We start from the raw sequence: 20,001 nt of genomic DNA, 5'->3' as shown, positions 1-20,001 counted from the left end.
AAGGATTACCAGCAAAAGCCAATTATTATTAGTAATTCATTACTTTTTCATTGATTTTTAGTTTTATCAGAAGGATTACCAGCGAAAACCAAATATTATTAGTAATTTGGACTTTAGCTGCTCTTACACCAATGACCCAGCTTTCTTAATTAGACTACAATGGACTTACTTAGTTCAACTTAGAGTACCAGTAAAAGCAATATATAATTAGCACCTGAAAATGTGGATTAAAGCTGTTTTGTACCAGTGACTCAGCTTCACTAGTTAGAATTCAGTGGAATGATGAGACTATTAGATTTCTTAGAAGGATCATTTGATTTGTTTTTCTGTGTCTGTATCTGTGTTTATTTTCTTTGTGATTGTATTGTAATTGTATGTAGAGCGCTTTGAGTGTCTCGTTACTGAAAAGCGCTATATAAATAAACTTACCTCACCTGTGCAAACTAGGAGCTCAAAGCTGACCCCACCCCCCACCCTGAAACCATCTGTTGCTCTTACCACACACCTCACCACTGTCTCACTGCACCACACTCACAGACATTTATAGAGCTGTTTCTTGGAATTAAAAACGGGGGGAATTGCAACAAATAAATAGTATAAAAATACATAAAATTACTATTTAAAAAAAAAAAGAATGAAAAGGAAACAAAGAGATACAGGATAAAATGTTACATTTTCATAATTTTATTTAACATAATAAAGTATTTACTAGGGTTTTTATGTACATTTTATGCTCTCAATTATGGCAATTTCAGGCCTTTATATAACTAATTAGCACCTCCCCGAAGCATCTTTACTATCTTAGTGTTCTTGGACTTAAGATTTCAGCTCAGAACCAAAAAGCAGATTTATCACTTTCAGTTAACTATTAGGTACATTTAACAACATTTGTTAAGCGTAATTACTGATACTTGCTCATGTTTTTATTAATAATTAAAACTTAAAGCCCTTTAATGAGATACGAGGTACAGAGAACCGATTCTTAAAAAGCAGAGCCAGCGATTTATAGCTGTATAACCTTCGAAGCATTTATGTCATGCAACTTTCTTTTTAGCGCCTGTAACTCTAAACTATCAGTGACCTCGACGCACTCACCTTAGATTTAGCTGAGTCACTAGTTGGTGAATCTGTGGGGTAAAAAAGACCAAAAAGAACAACATTAGATGACTTTTACATGTAAAAAAATAACACGAAAGAGGTGGTACAACATAGGGGAATGAATTAAAATTAAATAAAGTGTTATGTTGACGAATGAGAGCATGAAAACGAGGTGAGAAAACACTGGACAAGACTGATAAGCAGACGACAGGCCATGCTGCACAGACATACAGATGAGCTCCACGTCCGCCCAGGATGGGATGTTCTTTTTCGACTCTGACACACACACCTGAACATTGAAAGCAAGGGGTCTCCGCAGAGAGTGAGGCAGTCTAAGGTAGCTGACCTGAAGAGCAGCAGAGTGGATGTGCCATGCAACGAGGATGGTGACAGAAGGAGGCACGTTGACTGAGACCGCATCTTCTTTGGCTGCACTTCAATAATTACTACCAACAACCCAGTTTGCTGTGTTGATGTAGATAAAATAAATAAAATTTACAGAAAATTGTTAAATGCTGAAGCTGCTTTTTTTATTGCGGGAATCTATCTTTGCCAGAAAACTTGAACCTGAAAGCTGAAACATTTGTCTATATAAAAACAGAAATGTTCAACCACCTAAAAGAAAATAAGTCTTCTTCATGCCCATCTCAGTCCCACAGACCTAAATCTTATTTTAAAAAAAGCCTGTGGGATGGGCTGAACAGTACAGATTATAAGAGCAAACCCAGGACTCTGGATGACCTAGATAGCATAGAGTAATGGTCAAAGAGCCCTTATATATTGTTATAGAAGAAGACTAGGTTCTGTCCCACTGGCACAAGGTGATAATACAAAGAATCATCAGCAGGGGAACCAGTATTAGTGATAAGTTTAGTTTATTAAATGAATAATCCTATCAGATGTAATCAGATGCCAGAATTCCAACTATTGCTGACTTACATCTTTATTCCAATGTTAGGAAACTTAATAAAACACCAAACAGCTATCAGATATGATGTTTAACAGGTTAAAAAAATAGTTTTATGAACAGAATTTACCTGTTGAATACATGTACTCAAATAAAAGTTTTTTTGTGTTTATTATAGTTTGGGATTTTGCTACTGTATTAAAAGAAGGTTTCATGTTGAGGGTTTTTACACATTTATTTACCAGGAAGACCAGTAAAACTCGACAGAACCGCAGCTCTAAAATGTAGGACCATCCTTTTAATCAGTAACTGAGCCATAGTTCTGAAAGAACAGGCGATATAGTTAGTTATTTAACTGACAGGGCAGCTTAAAGGTGAGATGAAAAGGGACACAAACAGAGATGGCCATCGAAGTAAAAGAAAAGTGACAGGGGGGTCACAGAGGGGCTAGCTATATGAGACAGGAGGACGCTACATGAGAGAGATGAGTGTGGGTGAGGGATCCTATGATCAGTGATTACCTCATAATAATCATTTCACGTCCAGCTTTAAAATTTGTGCTTTACAGCCGAGCCCCCCTCCGCTCCCCTTAAGTACAGTACAGATGATGGTAAAGTGTATGCAGGTGCACACTGACTGGAAGTAGAAACCATACCATGCTATCTCTCCTGTAGGCCAGCTTGTAAGACAGTGAGGAAAGACAGCGGAGAGCCTTTCAGACAGCAGCACCGGCCTGCGTAAGGTATACTCTGACAGAAAACCCACATCATTGGGGACTGTACCGTGTAGCCATACTGCTTCCCCGGGTTTCTTTTTGTTTTTGTTTTGTTTTTCTAAGTTTCGCCTCATCTTCACGTTCGTTTTTGGATTTAAAACACCTGCGGGTTCCTGCAGACTAGGCAGCTACAGTGCGGGCAACAGTCCTCCTTCTTCCTACAGTTCCAGCTGTCCATCACGGACAGTACAGAGTCCATCAGAGACATCATGGCGTGATAGACTCCGCCCACTTGGCCTGTGTCAAGATCAGTATGTGTGAATGCTGGGAAAGCCGTTAGGACACCCGACAGAGCCTCACTAGAGACAGAGGGATCAGAGGTCGCCTTTTACTGTAAAAACATCTGCACTGATGTGAAGAACATGCCGAGTTAGTGCAATAGTAGGCAGGATAAAGAGGGAGAGGGGAGCACAGCCCAAAACAAGATCAGCAGGAAATTACATCTTTTATTGCTTTACTTTACCAGCTGTTTACCAGCTGTTTCAGCGTCCTGCTAAAGTATTCATACTCCTTAAACTTTGTCACCAGAACCTTTAATGTAATTTATAGAGATCCTATGCGGTAGATCAGCACAAAGTAGAACATTATTCAACCATTTTTCTTTTCAACATAGCTCGAGCCGAGACAGATTGGATAGAGAGTAGCTCTGAGCATCAACTGTCAACTCTTGCCACCGATTCTTTAATTAGGCCATTAAAACAAATGAATATGCTTAGATTGGAACCATTTCATTGTGGGTCTGACTGCATGCTTAGGGTCGCTGTCCTGCTGGAAGAAGAACCTCCACCCCAGTCTGAGGGTCCTTTTGCAGCTTCTAACATGACTGCCCATGAGCCGTGGATCTCTGTTGCTCCTCCAGACCTACAATGGGCCTCCTGACTTCTCTAAATATTTATTTATCTGTTGGTTTATTTGTCAGGAACAATGTCGTTGCAACATTGTTACAGCTCAACATATTACCGATATGTTGCTTACAGGATTTAAAGCCAGATTTGCTGACCTTGTCCCTCGTTATGCTTTTCTACTCATAAACATAATTAGCCGTGGTTAAGCAAGAATAAATGAGATCAAAATAAAACTTTATAAAATAAAAAAATAAAAACTACATTTAAAACCTTGTTTCTCCACTTTACAATTATGCACTACTTTGTGTTGGTCTTTCGCGTATAATCTCAATAAAACAGGTCAAAGGTTATATTATTATTATATGACACAAATGTGTAAAAAGCTTAAGGAGTACAAATAATTTAGCAAAGTTTATCAAAGTTACAGCAAAACAGGAAACACTGCATTTTTATGCATCCTTCTTAGAGATGCAGATAAATTACAGAAGCCAAAGAAGCAAAGGGAGAAGCTGCATTATCATCAACATAATTTTTAATGTTTTTTTAAACGGAAACGTCCCCGTCTTTGACCGTGGCGGATGAAAAGGACAGAGGACGGCTCACCAGCGGCGGAGGCAGCGCGTTACCTGATACGTCACCCTGCGACGTGCCGGTGCGACCGATGTTGGTGAGCAGGTGGTCGATGTTGGGGACGGGCTGAGACTCGACGACGTTCTCATCGGGGGAAACGGTCTGAAAGACGTGAAAGAGCAGACCGTAAATGTTAGACTGGCGGACTAAAACGGAGCTTGACTGCTGTTATTCATTTGGTGATGAAAATTTCAGGACCTCAAAACTATGTTTGGACAAAAAGAAAAAAAATGACTTATTTCTCCTTTTAGCTTCTATGTGTCAAAATAACATGTTTATATCATATTAAACAGGATATTTAATCTGAATATCATCCCAACCCAGCTATACTTTTCTTTTGGCTCACTCTGCAGGCTTTCTACAGGGTTTAGTTCTGGGACTGAGATGGTCATGGGAAGAGGCTGATCTATTGTCTGATGATCCATTTCTGCGTAGATTGTTTTGGATCATTATCCGGCTGAAAGACCTAATCATGATCCATTTTCAGTTTTCTGGCAGATGCCAGTAGAGTTGAGCCACTCCACATATTTACGTTCGTGATGGTAGGACAGGAAAAGCTCTTTTCTGGCATCGCTGCCTAACAACCGGTCACCATGGAGATAGCATCTAACGGTTGTTATGGTGACTTCAGGTGCCACTCTTTGCAGTGAGCTGTGTAGGTTTAATGTGACATCCCTTACCATCCTCCACTCTCTATTCTTGACTCTCCCATTTTGAAGATTAGCTAAGAGGCAAGGCCTGTGTGTCATGACGTATTTATACCCCCAGGTGAACAGTAAGTCATAGATCACTAATTAAATGTTCCTAGAAATTTTGCTCAACTATAAAAGCAAATTGTAAATAAAATAAAATAGCTCAGTCACATTTATTCAGTAGTGCTGTTAATAGGGCAACTAGTAATTTAGTTAAAAAAAAATCTTAATCTTGTATGAAAGTCTAAGTTTGGAAGAAGAGTTTATTTTCAGGCTTTCTACTCATCTTTACCAGAGGTGTAAATAAATATGGAGGGTCCTGTACATCACATGGTGTCTTAGCTGCATTAAAAAAGAAGTTCATTAACATTTAAATAAACTGAAAAAATATTTTAGTCCCTGAAACTGCGAGTTTTGGGTTGAAAAAAGGCGTTTGCATTTCTTTCCTTATTCTCACAAAGTTTGACTATTTTCCCCAATTTAATTACTGCATAAAGGAATAAATGAAGACCTTAAAATGTATTGAAAAAACATATTTCTTTGAAATATATATTTCCAATTTAACTTAAATTATTACATATACCAATGTAATAATGTAACAATTTAGTAACTTATTTATTTTTGGAATTTGTGTCACTGTTTATACAGCAGGAAGATCGAAAAGGTAAATATTGATTATTTTCTACTAGTTACAGACTGTCATGGGTAGATGATCTTGTCCCAGGTCCAGAACATTAGGGTCATAATGTTCTAGAAATTCAGTGTTGATTACTGGATGAAAACACTTCAGAGAACCGCAGAAAAATAACCATTTATGTTATCTTTAAATTTAAAAACAAAACCCACTGAAGGGCCTAAATCTAGACCCCTGATCTATATTAAACTGTCTTTACATCCTGAACAGAGTTAACTCACCACTGGATCTCCATTTCCATCGTCAGTGAAGAACCAGTTGTACTGCAGGGAGAAAACAGAGTAAGAGGTGAAGCTCCGGTTAACACGTGTAAAAGGATGGTCACTGAAGGATCAGAGGCTCACGTTCTGAATGAGTGTTTCCACTATCTTGTACTGGTCGGGCATGTGCGTCACCATGTGGGTCATGTTGTCGTCGGTGGTGCGCACCAGGGTGGGGCCAAACACGATGGCCAGGTTCCTCGGCTCCATCTGACATTAAAAGGAAACCAGGTGTATTTTAGGTCTTAAGTTATGCCTAAAACTAAAGAAAAAGTGTGAAAGTTATGAGATGATAACCTTGTTTTTCTCTGAGTTCTCAGCTACAGTTTTCAGATGAGCTGAGAGGAACTTCAGGGTCTCATAGTGATGATCCGGTAGCTCATGAAGCTGCAGGCCGTCAACAGACGTTAAGTATTTTCTAACTTTTTCCCCTTATTTTGAGGTGAATTTAATCCGTTTTACTCACCAGTCTCTTCAGCACCTTGAGTCTCTCCACTGGATCCTCTATTCTGTTGGCTTCAATGAAATCTGCGTACCTATCTGCAGGGGAACAGAACACTTTTATAGAACTACAGTTCACAGTTGTGACCACAAGATGGCGAGCAGAACAAGCTTACCGTTGGTAAACAGGGGCTCAGGAAGCTTTCGAAAGAAGGACTTCAGTAAGCTGCTGATCACATTGAGGTCCCTCCATTTCTGCAGGAGAAATGATTTATACTGTTGCTTTTTTTTATTTATTTTTAAAAGCCATTAACTGATACCCCGGCAGGTGCTACAGCTGCCCTGACCGGGACAATTTGCAGCTTTGTCCGGCAGGTATTTTAAGCAGCACAGATTGATAAAGGACACTCACATCATCCTGGATATCGATGTCACCCACGCCCTTGTTATTGAGCTCTTCCTGCATGTTGGAGATGGCAGCGTTGTTTCCGGGGACCCTGTAGATGCCCGTGTACTCCAGTCCCCTCTCCTCCACCAGCTTACAGCAAACCTCTACGATCAGAGGCACAAACTGGAGGACAGAAAGCCATAAATAACCGATGAGGCTACTCCTCATGACGCTTTATGTACAAACATACAGTATCGTGCACATTTTTATTCAAACCCATTTCATATCAGAAACCGGATATTTACATACAGTATAAAAAATCAAATCAGAAGAAACTTTTCCTGTTTTAGATCAGATATGATTGTTGAAATTATTTGTATTTGCCGAATGCCAGAATAGGAGAGAATTTTATTTTTCATGACTTTTCAAGATCAGAAGTTTACATACACTGACATTACTAAGCCTTTAAATAATTTTATCTTTCAATATATCAATATTTAATGGCTTCTGAGAGATTAACACACAACATCAGAGCTTTGGGCTGCAGATTCTGGACAGATTTGTTGCACCTTGTTGGTCTGTGCAGGAGGGCAGTCATCCAGCCTGACTCCAAATGTGACTCCAGGAGATGGCTTCTTCTCAAAAGGTTTCCTCATAAGCCCAGGGATGCCCTTTCTCCATGTCCCTTTGTCTTTGGGAGGACTGGTGTCATCTGTGCACACAGAGGACAACATCAGCATTTACTATACCCTAAAGTCTTTTCAGCTTGTTAGGCTTGCTGTTGGTAACCTGTGATGATTCTACATCATATTTTAATACTATTTGAATTTTTCTGGCTAAATGAAGCTCTACAAACTGTGATTTACAAAAGTTTTCCCACCTTTGTGCATGTTCTTCCTCTCCTGCTCGGGTTTGGGTGAGTGTGGACTCGTTGCTTTGGGCTCTCCTTTACCTCCCAGCAGCGTCTGTCTGATGCTGAGCGACTGGCGTGAGGCTCTGGGTGACGGCTCAGGCTTGCTGCCTGTGGGGCTGAAGGAAATGGGCAGATAAATGTTAAACAGAGATTTCAGATCAAATCGAATGAGTCCAACAACTGAAGATGTCCCTGTCTTCTCCTTACCTCATCAAGGTGTTGTACTCCTTGATCCTCCGGCTGATGAGGTCATGGCTGGTGAAAGCTGCGTTCTGGAAAAGAAGATGTAAGACGCAAACAGATATTTTTGAAACTTCAGGAGGTGTTTCCAAAGCTTTAAAGGTGATATCTTTATATAACCAGCTGCAATTAGGTGACACGGGTTAAACTATTGGAATTGGAACACTACGAAGTGTATTGTTAGGTCCAAATAAAGTACAAATGGTGGGTGGGACTAAAATGTGTCTGGATCCTTTTATACAGGGTTAGACACCCCTACAGTCTCCATGACTGTGATGAAACGTTGTTGAATTGCGACAAATCTAAAAAAATTGTCTTGAGTATGAAGGCAATTATGATGCTGCAGCTCTTTTAGTACTTTTCAAATATGTTTTCCCTGTTGCTACCAGAATAGTACTATCATTTCTGCAAAAGGATGTTTCCTAACAATGTGCTTCATTTCCCTATATATATGGGAGGTTTCTGCAGCTCCACCATCAGTGTCTGCTTTGTTGTGCAGCAGGAAACACCATCAGTATTTTCATTAGCTTAGCAGCAAGAGAGGATGGACAAGAAGAGGGCTTTCTGTGCAGTTTTGAGTACCATAATGTGTCATCATGTGTAATTATTTAACCTCGCCTATAGTTCTAAGGGGATGTGTTTATTCAGGAATTTAAGTGGAATAATGCACAAACCATTTCATCTCTGCTCTTTATTAAAAAATATGAAGCCAAAGTTTTTTGGACAGCCTGACAGGTACACCTTACATTCGAACAGCAACTTGAAAAACTTTGTACTTCCTTCAGTCTCCCAGCAACCAGCACAGCTGAATGCAGGCGCATCATGGAGGTGAAAGTTCTTCTCCCCAGCATAGAGCTTTATTCCACGAGGAGTTGATTTATATGCGCAAGAAGCCTTAGCAGGGTGTGGTGTTTATTGTTGTGCACAGATTGTTTATTGCAGCTGGTGGATGAGATCCTTTTGTTTGAAGCCAGAGGAGCAGTAAATCCAAGGCAAATTTCAGCACCAGTGTCAAGAGCATTACAATAAGTTAGTTGCTTGGTGTGAGTAAAAACCTAAACCTAAATAACCTTAACCCTAGGCCAAATATACAAAACATATGGGTAGTAGCAAAGGATGAAGTGAAATCCATCCCAAAGCTTTATACCTCCTCATCCAGATTGCTGCTCTCCTGTATGACTCTGATCCAGGCCAGCATATCCTCTCGGTCCTCAGCCTGGAACAGATACTCGCAATCTGACGTGGTCAGCCTCAAGACGTTCTTGCGCTTTGTGTCACTGTAGGAGATGTCAATCAGACAGGCCTTAATGCTAATCTGCAGGGGCTCCTCTATGGTTTGGCAGCTGGCGTGAGCTTGGCCCTCCTTCTTGTCTTTATACAGGCAGAGGTAGTGGCCTCTCAGCACGGCGTACATCTGTTTCCACTGTCGATTTCCTCCTCCGACGCGCTGCAGAGTGAAACCATTACCAATTGAGTAGCCTGAGACCTCATGGTGTACACAGAACGGCAGGCTGTTACTGCCAATAAAGCTAGAGTAGGTCAGGTGTGTGTTTTATGTGCCGAGGTCTCTCTTTTATGATGCAGAGACAGTACACACCTTTCCCTTATCTGCATGAAGCTGCTTAAAATGTAGCAAACCCTCCTTGATTGCATCACAGAAGATGTCTGATGAGGAATCTCGCCTGGACCCAGAATCCTCTGATGACCTGTCCACACCCTGGAATATAAAAACAACACAATACACGTTCAATAAAGAAAAGATTAGTAAATCATTAGTGACTGTCCACTGTCTCTACATGCTCATCCAGGAGGAGTGAATGCTGCAAGTCACTGACTGGATGCAATCTGCTGGGTTTCCTTAGATAGAAAAACTTTTTATCCAATTTGAATAAATAACTGAATCTGACTGCACTGTTCAATGGTTAGGATTAATTGGAATGTATGTACCTGACTGTTGTGAAGAGACACGTGTTGTGAATTGGCGTTATATAAATAAACTGAATTGAAATTAAATGGAATTAAACACATGCAAATTCTGACCAAGGTAGGAACATTTTATGAAAGCAAAAAAAGATAACATATTTTTTCCTATCAATTCCTGGTGTTGACTATACAGCCTTCTGCGTTTTCCATAATATATTCACATTCCAGAGGCAGAACATTTATCTTGTGGGTGTGAACTAAAAAGCTGATAAACTACAGTGGAGGACATGCTGATAAACCAGTCATGTAAGGACAGCTGGGACTGTCCTGCGATGGACAACTTACCTTCCTCAAGCCTTTCAGACTGGGAAGCAAAGACCTCCTATGTGGTAGAGATAAAACATGAAACATTAGGAGACTTGAAAGAGCTGTTGCATTTTAACTGGTCTGGAGTACTGCCTTATAACAGCTCATTAAAGCTGTTTTTATGGTTCAGACAAACATCTCCTGAGTGCAAGTGTGGCCTAAGCAAACAAACACTAAAACCCAGTGAGTTTGGTTGTGTTTAAAGGGGGTGAAAAAGGCTTAGTCACTGTTGCTGTTGGGAGATCCAAGAGCTGGACACTCCTAATAAATGAATGTGAGAGACTCGCTGCACATAAAAGGACAATAGTTGTTTTCATTCTACCAGCAAACAACTGAAGATAACTGAAACTCGATGGTGAATTTCAATTAGAAAAGGTCGGATCAACATTAATCTTCAGTGACATGTTGGTTCTTTGACTCCAGATCCAAACTTTTCTGGCACAACTTCACTGATTCCCAAGGTGCATGGAGATGGTGATGTTAGTGGCTGTTATCTAGTTCAAGTTTTTTAACATGAAAGGAATACTTTTAGAGTTCTATGTGTAATTTTAACTTGTCTGCATGTTCCTATGCACCTTTGGGAACAAACTACTGCTAGGTGTGTAGGACGATTTCCTCTTTAAATTTGAAGTGGTTCAGCCCAGAGCCTATTTGGTTTAACCAGTCTAAAAGTACTTTAATTAATGACTGATCAGCCTGTGTATGTGTGAATATGTGATTGATTTATTTGATTTTCTTCTGTATTATACTCTATTATGTAAACACAAACTGGTGATTTGTGAAAATCACAATGAAGTCCACCAGAAATCTGTCATGTGGTACAGTATATATCGTGTACCTCCATCGTCTATACCCACTTATCCTTGCAGGGTTGCGAGGGAGCTGGCGCCTATCCTGGACAGGTCGCCAGTCCATCACAGGGCAACACAGACACACACAAGACAAGCAACTATGCACACACTAATACCTAAGGACAATTTAAAGATCAATTAACCTAACAGTCATATTTGGAATGAGGAAGGAAGCAGGAGTACCCTGAAGAGAACCCACACATGCACCGGGAGAACATGCACCTCCATCCAGGCTTGTATTTGAACCTGGAACCTTCTTGCTGCAGGACAACAGTGCCACCGTGCAACTCATGTCACATAAAGAGGTTGGAAAGTTTTCAAATAGACCATTTAGCATGCTAACGCTACTGCTAATAATTAGCATTAACATTGCACCTTGCTATAAAGATAAGCATCCTTGATTAGCATAACAAATAGCATTAGCATAGTCGCTGCTATGCTTAAACTAATACCAATGGCTACAGTTAGCTAAAGTCTACAGTCTATCCTTGTTATTGTTTCAGCCTTGGTTCTTTTATCAGCCTAGATAAACCTAGTTTTTAACTCAACGTCTCAGATGTATCATAACTGCCCAGGACGATAACGCCAAAGAAATGTTAGCTGTCTCATCTTCTGCTGTGTAGGCAAATAAAAAATAAAAAAATAAAGGTTTTGGTTTTCAAGGTAATAGATTAAAAATGTAAATTGAAAATTGTAAGTCAAATTGGAACTGCGCTTTAAATAACGGCTTGCTTCTGAATTATTGGCACACATGCCACAACTGTAGGGATAGTTAGTTTGAAAAATAAATCAGCTCCTCATCGATGCTGTTAAACTATGGAGAGCCTTATGATTTCCATACTGACGAAAATGAGGACACAATGGGAGGATTAAAGATTTAATCTGCTGTTAAAGTGAAATGTTGTGGAATTAATTACAAATCCAAAATTTCATGTCAAGCTTAAACACTTTTTGCAATGGCTTTGCTAAAATTTTTCAATTAATATTAAATTTAGGCTCCTTTTTAACTTTTGGGTCTCTGCTATATGATGGCATTTAGAAAAATAAAAATTGTACTAAAAGGATTTCATACGGCCGTGCAGTCCAATAACATGAAAACAGATTTGTGTTAATTAGAACCCTTTTTCAGGGATTATGAAGTAATCCTACTAAGGATATTGCTGTAACTCACCCTCTGCTTTCCTCATGGTAGTTATCGATACCTTCATCGTACGACTTGGACCGCTCAGATTTGGTACCAGAGTCTGACCCAATAATTGTCAGGTGAAGAGAATCTATAACAGAAATGGACACACAATTACATTAAAACTGCTTTGAAACTGGTGATTTAAATGTATCTGTAGAGTTTGATCATACCTTGATCATGTGACAGGTGGCGCCGAATGAGAGGAGACGAAGACGTGGGGCTGGGTGGGATGGTGGCGATGAGGGGCGTCGAAGAGATCAGCACGGAAGCAGGAATGTGGGTACTGTCCTGGTCGATGCTGGGGCTGGACGGTTCATCTAAGGATACAAACAAGGATCCAGAGGTTTAGAGGAAGGAGGCGATGTTGAGTTTCTCTGGGGTTGTAAATCAGAAATTAGAACCAGAATCAGGCGCTTGAAGTAAAAACCTCGTGAAGCCAAGAGACAGAAGAATGTTTTATGCATCAAAACACAGGCTAGAAATGTGACTAAAGGTTTCAAGTATGTGCTGGTTTAGTCAGTGGGTCTGATCCATTATCAGGACCGGGGTTGGAAACAGGGTTTACAAGTTTTAATGTTTTGATTCGGTTTTTATTAGACTTGTTGGAGCCAAATAAAAATTCAACCTTAGCCCAGAACGTCTTTTCCTTGTGTGTCAGCAGTCAGACTTTATATTTGCAAATAAATAGATATATAAATGAATGTATAGAAGCTTATGAAAGAGAGAACATTTGGTTGAAAGAATAAAATGTATTGAAAAGGTTATTATGGACATCTGAGGTGAAAGGTGTTTTGTTTCCTCACTAAATAAAACCTGCTCTGAATGTTGTTGTTTCTTCCCTTCCTCCGTTACGTCTTTGGGAAAGCTGAACTCATGGTGATCTGGAGTTTATTTAAAATGGGCGTTTCATGCTTTCTGTCCTGTTTTGCCTAGAAGGAAAATATTTCTCCAGTGTGGGATTCGATACCTTCAAGTAGAAAGCTTCAACGTTAATCCAACAGAAGTACTGAGGAAGAAAAAAAAACAAAAAAAAACAATACTGCCTCATTTGTTCCTCTCTAACTTTTCTGAAATCTAGGAAATATTCAAAGTGTGTGAATTTAAATACCAGCACAGGGCTTAACTCTCACCTGATGCCTCAACATGAATAAAAACATTAACAGACAGCAATAAAATGCAGCAAGAAGGGCCTACAGGGCAAACACAGAATCCAGCAGACAGAAACACAGTCAGGATGAAGTTTCTGCCCAGATAAGCTGCCAGACAGCTTCACCTTTACATGTGCAGCTAACATTAAATCATCCCGTGTCATAAAGGCTGATAGGACTTATCAACAGGATGGCAAGCCCTGAAAGCAAATGAGGATACAAGTACAGAGGACAGATATGACACGACATTAATTATATCTGAGGCGGAGAGGGAGGGTGATCGGTCTATCATACCTGCCACTATCAGATGTATCACGTTATGTCAAATTAGGGAAGAAAACAAACCAAAACCGCTTTTATTCAAATTCCTATGATCGGTTTCATACTATGGATCAAAACTGTGAAAATCTACAACCACAACAGATGCATCTCAATGACTTAGATTATCAGTGAATCGGTAATTTATTTGAAACAATGCAGATTTATAAATCTCCAAAGTAAACTTCTCACTTCTTGTTTTTTTTATGGCTGTAGAGTAAATATAAAACCAATGCCAGCAGATCGTTAGCTGCACCTCACATAATCTCTACAGACTGGATGTGTCCAAGGATAAAAGGCCTCTGACTGGGGGGATTTCTTCCTTTTACATGTTTTTGGCAGCTAATTCATCAGGTTGCTGGCAGAGACACCACAGCTTGTGAAGTCCAATCCACCCTGACTTTATACGATCGTTTTTATTATTGTTGGAGGAAAGTTTTTGCATTTTTTCACTTTGATAAGCAAATACACACAAAGAATGTCTCCAGTTTTTCTTATCTATGTTGTCACCCAAACATAAAAAGTAATAAAATCAAATTTCTCAGATATGAAAAACAGCCATCATACAAGGGTCACTTTCCTGGATGCACATTTACAGATTTTTTACCAAAGTTTATGAAGTTTTCAATTAATAAACAGCAGTTATTTTCTATAGCAGTCGAGCTTCTTCACTGAAAACAGTAAAAACGTCCAAAATGCATGAATTTAAAGTTGAATAATGGTTGTCCTGATATGTGTAATAACCTGATTTAAAAATGTAGATACTTTAAACATCAAGATGCTCAAACTAGTTCTGACATGGCCATCCTTCAGTAAGGTTTTGATCCAGGTTCTGTTGTATTCTGGGATAAATCGTATAATTTGTCTCTTTATCTCTGCAAACAGATCTCAGAATATCCCCAATATAATTTATTTATTTACAACATCAGCTGACATTTCCCACCTCTGGCATTCAGAAGCAGTGCTGCAGACAGGAGTTATACACATGGTTTCAAGCAGAACCAACAGGGTTTGTAAACACTCGTACAAATTGTTTTTAAAAATCCGACCAAGCAACTGCGATTGTGAAAGCGGCGCAATAATGAATGGATGATACAGTCAGTTCATATTTTCCCAGCACACGTGCAGGTTCTGGTTGATGTTGAGGTTCTTTGCTTCAGCTGTTTAAGCTAAGCTGGCTAAAAATGTGACACTAACTCAGCACCTTACAGATGGCGGTTGAAGGGTTGATGCTAGGACCGCACCTGTTTGTTGAAAGTCAAGGTTGGTACTTCTGTGGTAAAAACAGAAATAAATGTTGTGGAACAAGACCCCGTCCCCCGTCTAATACAATAAAATTAAAGTAAAGGTTACCAGGCTGCTTGTACCTCGTCAACATGGATGGATGAATGGAAGAAAGCAAGGAAGGAAGGAAGGAAGGCTAATATTTGGACGTCGAAAACACTTTAATCAAATTTTTGATTTCTCCAAACTGTGTAGGAACCTTGTAAACAGTCGGTATTTAAGTTCTGTCCAGATTAGCATAAAGTGTTATAGATTCTAACTGAGTTGAGGTTGTACAGATGCCAAAAAAGAAGGAAATAGTCCTTTACCTGCCTGCCACATATGAAGCCAGTTTCAACACTGGGTTGTTACAAAAAAAACACAGTTAAGCCAGACTAGGATAATGCTTTCTACTCAACTGTCCATAATGACTTAAAAATAAATGGAAAATCCAGAAGATTGAGTTTGGGAAACTGGAATTTTAAAGTGGAAAGTTTGAGAGAACTTTAAGTGTTCCTCAGGGAACGGTGACGTATTCGAACCACGTATTTGGCTTCTGAGTCGGTCGGGCCAGAGTAATTCTCTCATTTTGGTGCAGCTCTTCAAGTCGGTACACATCCACCCACAGTCCGTTAAACATCTCCAGTGTCCCTCAGTGGTATAAGGCAGAAACCTTAGAACGCCGTCCTAATGGACTGTGACAGAACAGAGGAGAAAAGGAGCATTCCTGCCGGCTCTAAACAATAAGTGGACCAACATCAGCACATTAGTAACCTGCCAAACATTTCAGTAACAGAACCCAACCGTTGCTGCTTGACGTTACGTGCAAAATGTCACCTCACATCTTGCTTGTGATGACTTTCTTCACTTGCTTCATTTTCTCTCAGAAAAACGCACATTCAGAGCAGCTAATGAGTCACAACTTGCAAACAGATGTGTTTATCTTCCTGTGTTGCTGCTCTTCTTGTTCAGCTTTAAGGCTGATGAGCTCAAACTCGACTCAAATCCTCAAAATGACTCGTTGACATTTATCGGGAACTGATCTGATGTTTGTATTACGATCTGCAGGAAGGTAAACGTTTCTTTCCTTATCATTGCTTCCCTCCATTCGTACAAATTCGTCTCGTTACCCAGAGTCAGATCGCGGCACAATGGGGAACAAAGCAATCTGTTTGTTTTTCTTTTAATGATGTATGATGGGATTTCTGTGCACCCTTGAAAGACACCTGAAAAATGTGTGGAATTTGGTTTTTGAGTTTTCAAGATCCGGATAAATGTAGAAAAAAAAACACGGTATGAAAAATTGGGGGACGCTTTTCTTGGGGGACTATGAAGCTGTTCAGAATGAGAAGGTGAATGGAGCTGAAAACAGGGCAATCCTGGAGGAAACCAGTGACACTGGGGAGAAAGGTTCACCTTCCAGTAGGACAATGACCCTAAACCTGCAGCCAAAGCTCCAATGAAACGGTTTAGATTAAAGCATATTCAGGTGTTAGAATGGCCTATTTAAAGTCCGGACCAAGATCCAATTAGGAATCTGTGACAAAACTGATGTTCACTGATGCTCTCCAGTTTGAGGTAGCTTGAGCTACTTTGCAAAGAATAAAATGTAAAAATTGATTTATAAAACATTTTGAGATCAAAGTACCATTACAACTATGTGCTATTTTGTTTTGGTGTACCACATTATATAAAGAACATTATGGTTTGTGGCTGTAAATGTGAAAAAGTTTCACGAGTCTGAATACTTTTGCATGTACTATATTTATTAAAGTTTCATTTTAAAGCCTAAAGCCACCCGGCTGACTAAACCATTCAGTTCCTGCAGAAACGTTCACTTCGGCAGCGATTTATCCAAGTTACCAGCTGGATTTACTGTATACACACACCCCACTACTTAATACCTGCATATCAACTCCTTCCCCCATACTTGACAAATTTGAGAATGACAAATCAGTGCCAGGATTACAAAACTGGAAAAGAATTCATTTGCTGACAATAATGCCTATTTTGTTTTGTGGGGATGGGAATAAACTTTTGAGACTTAAGTATTTCTCTCCTGATGGATGCAGCCTTACCTATGAAAGGGATTGAGTCCAGGGAGTCATCCAGGTTGCTGGAGCCAGATTTGTGTCTCGTGTCTTCCAGCCTCCTCAGATGCATCTCCCTGCAGCTCTCATTGGACACCCAGCACATCGTTCCATCTGCAGAGGCGGCCTTCATCAACGGCGGCGACTTGTGCGTCAGCTCTCTCTGTTTGTCGTTGACGGCCAACACGTAGGACGGAGGGCGAGCGCAGGCAACTCCAGATGTCTTGTTCCTTCTTAGGACCACAACCGTTGCATCAGGTCCTTTGACACCCTCTGAAAGACCGCCATTAGTCCTCTCAAGTGCACTTGTTTCTTTCACATTTGGCTTTTGGGCGACAGCTGCGGTTGAGGATATTGTGACCACTTCGCTCTTTACCGGTCTGTGTGTGGGGAGCCTGGAGGAGGCACTGGAGCAGGATGAGGACCTGGCAGCTAATCCCGACTCCAACCTGTTCTCCATCTTCAGACTGTCTGTTCTGCCCCTGAGCTGAAGGTTCAGAGGGGAGGAGTAACTGAGATGGTTCCCCGTGGTGTTAGCTCTTTGGTCTCTGAGAGGCTCTGTGGTTTTAATGGAGGATGAGGTGGGAGAAAAGTCAGAGAGCGAGTTTTTGACAGGCAGACGTGAGGGTCTCATTATGAGACCATCTGTTCTCGCCGTCAGTGCAGAATCTGTTGTACCTTTTGTAACATCAGGAGTAGATAGAGGCAAGTTAGATAATCTCTCTTCCTGCTCTGGACCTGTAAGACTCCTATTTAGAGGAGGAAGGGCTCTTGTTTCCTGTCTTTCCTCCACCTTGTCTCCAAACCTCACCACGCTTCGCTCTCCGAGCTGCTGGCCTATATGGTCGCAGGACCTTGCTCGGGGTTTGATGACCCTGACAGTGCTAGAGAAGGGCAGAGCGTCCTGAGAAGCGCTCCGAGGCCAGTTCCGAGAAGTCCTCTCTGGTGGGCCTCCGAGCCTCTCCTGGGAGGCGCTGCGAAGCGGAGTCGTCGCAGCAGGATCCGTCCCGCGGTCATTGGAGGCGCTTCTCCGTCTGACCTGAGAGCCTGAGGCCCCTTTCTGATTGTCGCAGGGCAGTGGGGTACGCTGCTGGGTGTAGGCGGAGTTAGAGCCGGTTGCCGCTCGCAGGCTATCCAGGCGTTCCTGGATGGTGCGGGAGCCATACGTATGCAGTCTCTTGGCATCGATGTAGTCCTTGTAGGTGGTGTAGTTCCTCCAGTCAATGTTCTGGTGAGGCGAGGTGGTGGGTGCTGGGGGGGAGGGGGAGCAGTGGTTGGTGGTGGGTGAGGTGGTTGTAGAGAAAGTGTCCGTCGATGTAGCAGCGAGAGGGGCTCGCACTGAGGCGGATGAGGTCTCAGGATAGACCGTACCAGGTCTGGAAGCTGGTGATGGGCAAGTGTAGTGTAACTGGGCAATTCCTGGGACACTGGGGATAAGGGGTCTGAGTCTATCTGGTGGGGAACTGTACCGGTTTCCTTCTGTCCTGTGGCAGGGTTCAGTCAGAGTAAGCCGGGACCCACTCTCCACCGGATTAAGGGGTACAGTAGGAGTCCTGACGCTCTCATTATTGATGGATGTGGCCGACTGAGGCTTCAACACCTGCTGGGGTGAAGGATCAGGAGACGAAGGGACAGGGATCTCCATCCGATAGCTGTTCTCCGTGGGGGCCCCTCGCCTTGCCGGTCCCTGGTCCAACGGCTGGGCCACGGCCGCAGCCTTGAGCTCTATCCGAGGGTAGCATATGGGAGGGGGCTCCGGGATGTTCTGGGCATTTCCGCTGTAAGCCTCATTTCCTTTGAGGTATGCATCCTGGGAATACGCCTGCAAGAGATTATACGACATTATTTACAGTGCACTGAAGAAACGTTTATATCCTCTGAACATTTTCACATCTTGTCACGTTACAACCACAAACTTCAGTGTATTTATTGGAATTTTATGAGACAAACTAACACAAAGAAGGATAAAATTGTGAAATAATAAAGCATTTTTCTTGTCTGAAATCTGAAAAATGAGCACTGGTGGTGTGCATTTGTACTCTGTCACTCTGACACCCCTTAATAAACCAGACTAAAATCAAACGTGTAGAGAAGTCAGCCGAGTAAACAATGTCCATTTATGTTTAAAATGACCTCAGTATAAATCCAACTGTTGTGCGAAGACCTCAGAGGTTTGCTAGAAAACGTTAGAGAACAAACAGCACCATGAAGATCAAAAAACCCAGCAGATAGGTAAGAGAAGAAGTTGTAGAGAAGTATAAAGCAAGATTAGGTTATAAAACAAAATCTCACATTGTAGCCACAGCTGTCCTGGGGCAGACTGACAGAAGTGAGGCTGACATACACAGGTCCAAGGACACACGACTGAGATAGACGGAGCAGGGCTTCGAACCGGCAACCCACTGGTTACAGGACAAACCTCTACTAGCACTGCACATCACTCTCAACAGACCATCCCCAGAGTGACACAAGGTGGTGGCAGCATCATGCTGTGGGGATGCTTTTCTTCAGCATACCCAGGGAAGCTGGTCAGAGTTGTTAGGAAGATAGATGGAGCTATTTACAGGACAGGAAAACCTATATGAGGCCGCAACAGACCAAACAGCCACAGACACAATGGAATGGTTTAGATCAAAGCATATTCATATGTGGGAATGGTCTAGTTAAAGTCCAGGACCAAACATTCAAGTGAGAATCTGACTCGAACTCAAACGTTGCTCTTCAGAAACCCGCTTCATCCAGTCTGACTGAGCTTGAGCTTTTTTGCAAAGCACTCAGTCCCCAGATGAGCAAAGCTTCAAGAAACATACCAAACAAGACTTGCAGCTGGAATTACAGTGGAAAGTGGTTGTAGAAAGTATTTATGCAGTAGGGCTGAATATAGACGAACCATTTATCATTTATGCACTACTCTGTACTGGTCTGTCACATAAAATCCCAATAAAACATAAAAGTTTGTGGTTGTAATGTCAG

The 20,001-nt window shown here is 41.3% G+C and overlaps 1 protein-coding gene across 6 annotated transcripts in view; it reads right to left on the bottom strand.

Moving 5' to 3' along the window:
• The window catches only part of LOC124857754 (rho GTPase-activating protein 21-like), a 100,381-nt gene that overhangs the window by 4,138 nt on the left and 76,242 nt on the right, over positions 1 to 20,001 (bottom strand). For all 6 annotated transcript variants that reach the window (XM_047349167.1, XM_047349168.1, XM_047349170.1 and 3 more), the window contains 17 exons: positions 17,017 to 18,850; positions 12,380 to 12,526; positions 12,195 to 12,297; positions 10,152 to 10,188; positions 9,481 to 9,600; positions 9,031 to 9,330; positions 7,851 to 7,915; positions 7,611 to 7,759; positions 7,300 to 7,442; positions 6,755 to 6,913; positions 6,519 to 6,597; positions 6,368 to 6,441; positions 6,199 to 6,288; positions 5,986 to 6,111; positions 5,863 to 5,904; positions 4,252 to 4,357; positions 1,096 to 1,127 (listed from right to left, as the gene is read on the bottom strand). In XM_047349167.1, the coding sequence (XP_047205123.1) occupies positions 1,096 to 1,127; positions 4,252 to 4,357; positions 5,863 to 5,904; positions 5,986 to 6,111; positions 6,199 to 6,288; positions 6,368 to 6,441; positions 6,519 to 6,597; positions 6,755 to 6,913; positions 7,300 to 7,442; positions 7,611 to 7,759; positions 7,851 to 7,915; positions 9,031 to 9,330; positions 9,481 to 9,600; positions 10,152 to 10,188; positions 12,195 to 12,297; positions 12,380 to 12,526; positions 17,017 to 18,850 (3,606 nt within the window). The remainder of the gene's footprint in view (positions 1 to 1,095; positions 1,128 to 4,251; positions 4,358 to 5,862; positions 5,905 to 5,985; positions 6,112 to 6,198; positions 6,289 to 6,367; positions 6,442 to 6,518; positions 6,598 to 6,754; positions 6,914 to 7,299; positions 7,443 to 7,610; positions 7,760 to 7,850; positions 7,916 to 9,030; positions 9,331 to 9,480; positions 9,601 to 10,151; positions 10,189 to 12,194; positions 12,298 to 12,379; positions 12,527 to 17,016; positions 18,851 to 20,001) is intronic.

Source organism: Girardinichthys multiradiatus, chromosome 21 (assembly GCF_021462225.1).
Source record: "Girardinichthys multiradiatus isolate DD_20200921_A chromosome 21, DD_fGirMul_XY1, whole genome shotgun sequence".
NCBI classification, from domain to species: domain Eukaryota; kingdom Metazoa; phylum Chordata; class Actinopteri; order Cyprinodontiformes; family Goodeidae; genus Girardinichthys; species Girardinichthys multiradiatus.
The sequence above is the reverse complement of the archived record's forward strand: the minus strand, read 5'-3'. Positions and strand labels throughout refer to the sequence as shown.